Genomic DNA, 8,263 nt, shown 5'->3' with positions numbered 1-8,263 from the left:
TATTAGAATGATTAATGCATATAATCTATTCCAAAATCTGGTGAGGTTTTGTTAACTGCTTTGTTGATAGGAGTATAGCCGAGAACATGCAGATCAGGATTTTTAAGGGAAAGCTTTAAAAATACTTTAGACACAGACGTGCATGTTAACGGAAAATCTGTGGAAGCCGTTCTTTCGTTCATCGTCTGCCCCTGGACAATTCTTTCTTAGCCCCTCACAACATCTTGAATATAGCTATCACACACTCAAAGATGTGCAGGATGAGACCTGCCTAGCATGCAACTTTAAGCTCTCATTCCATGTTGGTTAGAGAGTGAAGCTGTGGGGACATCGCACCCGTCTGTGGAGTCAATTCACTGAGATCGCTGATGGTGGTGGTGAGCAGAGAGCCCTGAGAAACCAAGGAATCATCTGGCTTGCAGGCCATGTCTGTAGACCTCTTCTCATGCACAACAGGTATGCTGCTTTGGACTGATGTCAAGTTGTGAAAATGGCCATTTTCTGCAAAAGACAGCAATTTATCTGAAATTTTAGATGACAAATATTCTTCATCAGGCTGTTCAGTTTTGTGCCCTTCATCATTCTTGGGTAAGCCATCTACAATCACTAGGAAAGACTTCCATGGAGTATTCTTATCATGTATCTATAAATCAAACACAAAGCATAAGTCAGTGAAATGTGTCAAAGACATCTTCCAATTCACATATTTGTATTAACAAGTACATCTTTATAAATTTTTCTTTTTTTAACAAGTGCATTTAACAAGAATGACAAATCTCTTCAACTTAAAATTTGGTTTCTATTGCAGCAACATCCCCTTCTTGGACTGTCAAATTCTTTGTACAGCGTCATCATCATGGGAAGTACTTGTGGAGTGTGTTCTCCTTGGGTCCTGAGGCTTGATTCTTCACTTCCTTCACCCTGTGAATGTACTCGCTGTGGAAAACACCTGAGGAGAAATACCTGTTGTCTTCTCTACCCATGTTAAGGAATGATGACAAAGACATTTCGGACTGTGTACGCTTCTATATAAAGGAGCTCTCAGTGGTTACGAATCAGGCTGTGAACCTCAGGGACAGCAGTTCGAAACTACTAGCTGTTCAACGGGAGAAAGGTGAGGCTTTCTGCTCCCATAAAGATTTACAGCCTTGGAAACCCTGTACAGGAGGGTCACTATGAGTCGGAATCGATTCCATGACACATAACAACAACACCAACATGCTTCTATGTACCTAACAGTATTTCATTTTTAAGTCAATGGTTCAAACTCACTAGCTGCTCCTTGGAAACCCTATGCACAGTTGCAATGAGTCATAACTGACTCGATGGCACTTAACAACAAACTGCTTACTGAGGTGTGCCTCCGGAGAGTGGACTTGTCGGTAAATGTCCGCCCACACGCATTACACATGAATGGTTTCTCTCCTGTGTGAATTCGATGGTGGCGTTGAAGAGCATTGAGCTGCGTGAACTGCTTACCACACTGATCACAACAGTAGGGACGTTCCCCTGAAACAGGAAAAGAAAACAAACTACTTGGTCTCTTTAGCCTACTGTATTTAACTCTGAATGCTCTCTGGAATAATACTGTTTATAAACCACTTGCAAAGCACCAGCATTCCATTCTAGGGCAGGCTGTTTTGAGTACAACTCAAATATCACTGACCAGGTTTGTTTAAATCTGTAATCCCAATAATACCAACAAGGAACCCTGGTGGTGCTGAGTTAGGCATTTGGCTGCTAACCACAGGCATGAAAGTTCAAACCCACCAGCAGCTTCTTGGGAGAAACATGACGCTGTCTGCTCCCATAAAGATTCAATCTCAGAAACCTTATATAGGGTTACCATGAGTCAGGAATGACTTGATGGCAATGGATAGTTTAGTTAGATGCCAAGAGTTTATGTCCTATACCAAACAAGGGCCAAAATCCCTACTTCCAGTTAATGTACCATCTATAGAAATCATTACCTACTATCTACAGTAATGGAGCAACTTTTAAAAATCCCAAGTCTCCTTATCAGGGGACTGGATTTGCATACGTATGTGTACATTCTGGTGTGGTACTGTAGGATCAGAGAACCACAAGGTCAGTTCAAACCCATCAGCTGCTCCTCAGAAATCCTACACAGGGTTGCTATGAGTCGGAACAGACTCGACGGCACTTAACAACAATAATATGTATAGCACACATAGCTCATTACCCGTAATTCTAACCTACAAATTGTTAAAATGTTCATGTATGCACATTCATTTCACCTACACACTCTCTGCCCTTCTCAATACAAAGTCCAAATAGCCAACACACTTGGTGGCCTCCCATTTGTACACACACTGGTTTTACTTTTCAGCTTCTCAGAGCCAGAAACAAACCTCCAAAGTAAAAAAAAAAATTAAATGTTCTTTATAAACAAATTGGCCAACGCTCTCTACTAAAGCTTAATTCCAAACAACTCTAGTAACTCTAGAACCTTTGGGATGTTTTTTATGACAAACTAAATTTCCTTCTTTGATGACATTCCATTCATACCTGTATGGACTTTAATGTGCTGGTAAAGTGAATTCCGCTGAGCAAAAGTCCTGAAACAAACTTCACATTTAAAGGGTTTAGATCCAGTATGGATTCTATTGTGATGTTTTAAATATTCCTTGGAAGCAAAACTCTTGCCACATGTTTCACACATAAAAGGTCTTTCACCTACATGAAAAAAATAAAACGAAAAGTTAGAAACTATATAGGTACTGAAAACCCAAGGGTAGAGTAGTTAGGCGCATACTCTCAACACAACCTATATATTCAAAGGGCCCTGGACAACAGCTTCCTGGGTGTTCCAGTTACAACGATCAAAAGACCCTATTCACTAAAGCTGCTTGCTAAAAGTTGATGTGAACTATCCTTGAAGATCTCAAGACTTCAAATTCTAGATGACTGCACTAGAATTTCATCAGAGTCCTGGTGTGGTGGTGTAGAAAATGCACTGGACACAGAAGACAAGGTTGGCCCTTCAAACCCACCAGCCGCTCCTTGGAAACATACAGGGTCACTGTGAGTCGGAACCGACTCCACAGCACTTAATAGCTCACAATTTTCAAAATTCCAAACAAGAAAGTCATTTTATAGCTCTTCTTGGTGGAACTGTTGGGTTTGTTTCCCAAAAAGCACCTCCATGGATCGTTGAAGGAAAGGAACTTTACAAAGGCTATATACAGTTGTAATTCTTTGATACCACAAATCAGACTCACCTAATCATTAGATGTGCTCCTGATTTCACAGTTTTTTTTTTTTATTAAAACAAATATTGGTTTTAATAAAATCTGAATCCATTCATAGACTCATCAATTGACAACACTAACTTAATCGTTTCATGTGAGTTGGCCTTGCCCTCACACCCAACTTCACAAGACAACAACTCCATTCTTTTTTTCTTTTTTAACTCCACTCATTTTACAGTCCACTAATTCATATTGATGGAGTACTCGTATGCCACTGAAGGATAATCACTGGACTGCTGCTAACTAAAAAGTTGGCAGTTCAAATCCACCAGCCACTCCTCGGAAACCCTATACAGGGAGGGACACTATGAGTTGGAACTTTCACGGCACTTAACAAATTCGTGTCAATAAATGCCTCATCTCTGCCCCATCTGCATTTGAACTTGAGGCACATAAAGAAAAGTAAAGAATGCAATCAAAGGAGCAAGAACCACATTAGTAGATAACCAGAATATACAAGAAAGAGTAAGACTTAGTATACTTCTATACTATACAGTAAGGTTCTGTACCTCAGGGTTACTGTGCTGAATCATACATAATAAAGCCAACTTTATTTTTCTACCTCATATAAAAAAATCTGACCACAAAAAACTTTGAGAAACAGAAATGAGAGAATCCTGCTACCTTAATGCAGATTTTCAAGATAGTTGGGACCGAGTGCATAATTCTGCACTTTTTAATTCAACATTGTAGCACAGGTGCTTTTTCATACCATTCAGAAGCATTACTTCAAACAGGTCATAAGCTGGTGGTTTATCAGAATTTATCGAACTTCTTCATGGTTAGACATTGATTCCAATTCTTTATTATTAGAAATTGCAAGAAGACGGCTATTAGAATATAGCTTTTCCCATATTTTGGACAATTTCCTTAGGACAGATTCCTGGGAATATGATTTCTGGCCCAAACAGTAAGAACTGTTTCATACCTCTGGATACATAAGACCCACAAAGTAACTTCCCAAAGGATCATATGCTGATTCAAACTGCCCCGTGGAGTAATGGCCAGCACCACAAGCACTGGACACAATGGGCATATTTTTAGGTTTGTTTCTTTAACACATAGAAAAGCTATTATCAGTACATTTAGCCTGTACTGCTTTAATGGATGCCAAAGTCTAAATAAACTGCAGTTTCCTTCTATAGCTAAGACAGACATTCAATCATAACAGCATGAGTATTTACCTGTGTGACACCTTTTATGATAAATCAGCATGTGGTTCTGAGTGAATCTTGCACCACATTCATCACAGACAAAAGGTTTTTCCCCTGTATGAATTCTGAAAGTACAACATTCAGATGATAACTTAGGATATGTTTCAAACCTCACTTTGTAATACAATATCCATTCGAGTCTGATATAAAATAGTTTACTCCAGTAAGCCTAATGAGAATGACAGAAGTGAGAGGCAAAGAGGCCCATAGTCTCCATCCCAATACAAGGCCTGTAGATTATTTCCCTCTAAGACGTGAAATGTTCATCCACATCTGCTTATAAACCTCACTGTTCATGATATAAGGCATCTGTAAGTAGAGACCAGGCCTTTGCATATTTTCCAAAACACTCAAAAGCACCAATACTTCCTCATTCAGAATAATCTACCACAAACACCTTAGACACTATTGCTAACAAAATACATGATCAAAATTTTACTAATTACTAATACTGTAATTAGTCTAGAGAGAATTGCTATCAAAACACTAAAGAAACCTGTTTTCTGAGGGCTATGTCTAAGGACTTTATTTCACAACTATTATGAAAAAGCATTCAGACAGGATTTACTGAGCACTTACTAAGCCAAGTCTTTTAAATATAGTATATAGAATAACAAATCTGTCTTGGAAAAATACAGCCAAAATGTTTCTTAGACTTGAGGATGGCGAGATTTCATCTCTCACATACTTTGGACATGTTGTTAGGAGGGACCAGTCCCTGGGGAAGGACATCATGCTTGGTAACGTGGAGGATCAGCGAAAAAGAGGAAGACTGCCATGAGATGGAACTGACACAGTAGCAGCAACAATGGGCACAAGTATAACAACAATTGTGAGGATGGCACAGGACCAGGCAGTGTTTGGTTATGTTGTGCATTGTGGTGGTGGTGTGCAGTAGAGTGGATTTCGACTCATAGCGACCCTGTACAGGGTTTCCGAGGCTATAAATCTTTACGGGAGCAGAAAGCCTCATTTTTCTCCTGCAGAACAGCTGGTAGTTTCAAACTGCTGATCCTGAGGTTGTGTGTAGGATTGCTAAATTGGAACCAACTAATGGCACCTAACAACAACAAAAACAGTATACAGTAAAGGTCTGAAGGCAAATTTAGAATAGAGAAGAAACACCTGCTTATCTGTATTTCAGATATAAATACTGAGAATTATATAGAAACTTACTTAAAAACTGAACAGCAACCACCTACAGTTCAGAAACAAACTAACCAAAAACATAGTCTGCCCTAACTCTGGTGTTTAGGCTATCTATCCAATGACACATTTTCCAAGCCTAAAATATGAAACCACAGATGTTTCCTAAGTGCAAATGCCGTAAATTTCACTGAGATCTTTAATGGGTTTGTTGACTCTAGATGGTTTCAGAACCTGATTTCTAAATGAGGAGCCAGGAAAAGAAAGGTAATGGATCCAACTTTTCCTCCAGTTTGGAGGGAACTGTAAGTACCACAGGAAGAAAGTGGAGGCCCTCCCTAAAGTGGAAGTCAAGATAGCCTCCTGGGCCCTGGCATTCATTCTCTACTGCCCTCCTAAGAGCAGGAAAGCTCAGTTCTTGCTGCATTCAGGATTCTGTGCTATTAACAGGGAAAGGAGAAGGTGGAAGGAGGATCTCCCTTGTCCTGAAGCCTATAGAAACACAAGATTTCCAAAAAGTTGAAGAAAGGCAATCTCTCATAGCTTCTCTACCCAGAAAAAATAATTCAAAAGTTATCTTAAAATAATCTCTTAACTTTTAAAGGAAATAAGATACAAAATATTTAGATGGTAGCCACAAAGAAATACATCCAATTCTCAACATAATGCATTTCAAGAAAAGCAAATTCCAGTAAATGAGCCACACTATGAAAATTCTTTCGAAGGGTCTCTGATTATTTCTTGCACCACTCAAATACACAAGTGAGACCTACTCATACCTCATGTGGGTCTTAAGTGCAGAAGGCTGAGAAAACTTGGCCTCACACTCAGTGCAGCCATAGGGCTTGTCGCCGGTGTGGGTGCGCTCGTGGAGCCTCAAGGCCGTCTTCGAGCTCAAGCCCTTGCCACACTGCTGGCATTGGTGCCGCTCCCCGCCACCTTCATGGACCTGTAGGACATGCCTCTTGACGTCCTTCTTCCTTTTGAACTTCTTCCCACAGAGCTCACACGGGAAGTGGCGTTCACTGCTGTGCACATGGCGCTGGTGGCTCTTCAGGTTGCACCGGTTGGCAAAGGTCTGGCTGCAGGTGTCACAGCGGTAAACAACCTCGGCAGCAACTCCATGGTGGTGTTTGATGTGCTTCAGGAAGCTCTTCTCATACAAAAATGCTTTTTCGCAGGTGGTGCACTTAAAGTTACTTTTCTTATCCCCATCATCGTCCTCCTCTTCCTCCTCTGCCCCAGCTTTTTGCATCATTTCCTCCAGCTCACCACCAGCATTACAATCCTCAGTTTTGGGATTCACATCTTTTGTAACGAGATCCATCTCTACTCTCCTATTGTCTGGGCACAGGTCTTGAGGACATTTGTAGTCCCCTACGTCATCCTCAGCACTTTTCTGCTGCTCTCGGAGTCTTCGTGTATATTTCTTTTTAGGGATTTCCACAAACACTTTTCTTCCAGCCAGTCTTCCACTAGCTCTTCTGATTTTTGGGTACGGAGGCTTAACTACATCTTTTTTCTTGTCTAGTTTCTCCTTAGACTTCTTCAGTGGCATATCTAGCAGCATACCGTTGCTGATTCTCTCCACTGGGTAATCTGAAGAATCCAAAAGGCCGTTGGAATGAGTACTGTCAGTGGCCACTTTTGCCCTAGCATCAGGGGCAACACTAACTTGGGAGCCACTGCTCACTTCCGTCTCCTGAGACTCGGAGAAATTCTGCAACTCTAAAAGTACAGATTCTAACATCTGTTTCTTTAATTGAAAACAAGTTTCTGATAAGTCCAAACATTTTAGCTTTTCAGCCATTTCCAACATTCGCTGCACCCGATCTTCTTCCACCTGTACCTTTGCAGTGTAGACGAACTCAAGAAATGAAGCAAAGTCAACAACTTGTACTTCATTCAAGTAGACATTAGTCCTTGTACCATCCACAGTTTTCTCATTAAGGAACACTTCTTTAAAAAACTTGCTGGTGGCTGCCAGCACTGCTTTGTGAGCCATAAATTCCTCCCGAACACCCTGGTACTCCACACTGACAGTCACGTCACACAAGTGGCCCAGGAGGCGTAACTGGTGCATTTCATTCAAAAGGTTAAAGGGGGAGGATTTGGATTCCAGCAGAACTGCACCACTTTCCATCTTTCTTCTTCCTAAAATCAGCTCTGAAAACAAAACCAAAATCATTTCATGCATGAGCAAGTACGGAAAGAAAAGAACTCAAAATTCTGAGGTTTTTTCAGCTATATTCTTCAGAGGATACAGATCTCTTACCAACCTTATTTTTATCTCATGAGAAAATTCAAGTTGACATTTCACTTCTTAGCAGTTTTCTGAAGAGAAATTCTGGTGTGCTTTCATAAGATAGTATTTACAATGAAAAAGTAAAATATTACCAAGATTTCTCCCAATGATACACATGAATGATTAAAATGATCAATGAAATACATTAAAACAGTAATTTGCTTATCAAAACCAATTCCTAATTTGATTACAGATGTAATCCCCAAAACTCTTAACAGACTTATGGCAATAATGTCTAGTTTCTTTGGTCAGAAAAGCAGATAATTAAAACATATGGTTGCCTCTGCCTGGGAGCAAACCTTAAGAGAATCAATTCTGCCTTTGAA

General features: G+C 40.3%; 1 protein-coding gene across 1 annotated transcript; it reads right to left on the bottom strand.

Annotated features, from left to right (window-relative positions):
• Positions 1 to 292: 292 nt before the first annotated feature.
• GZF1 (GDNF-inducible zinc finger protein 1) lies at positions 293 to 7,775 on the bottom strand. Its single transcript, XM_006860658.1, has 5 exons — positions 6,412 to 7,775; positions 4,457 to 4,551; positions 2,530 to 2,697; positions 1,352 to 1,509; positions 293 to 643 (listed from the first exon to the last, which is right to left on the bottom strand). The coding sequence occupies exons 1-5, from the start codon at positions 7,773 to 7,775 to the stop codon at positions 293 to 295; spliced, it is 2,136 nt and encodes a 711-aa protein (XP_006860720.1).
• Between the last annotated feature and the right edge of the window lie 488 nt (positions 7,776 to 8,263).

This window comes from Chrysochloris asiatica, unplaced genomic scaffold, assembly GCF_000296735.1.
Source record: "Chrysochloris asiatica unplaced genomic scaffold, ChrAsi1.0 scaffold00039, whole genome shotgun sequence".
NCBI classification, from domain to species: domain Eukaryota; kingdom Metazoa; phylum Chordata; class Mammalia; order Afrosoricida; family Chrysochloridae; genus Chrysochloris; species Chrysochloris asiatica.
Note: the sequence above shows the minus strand (reverse complement) of the source record. Positions and strands in the feature narration are given on the sequence as shown.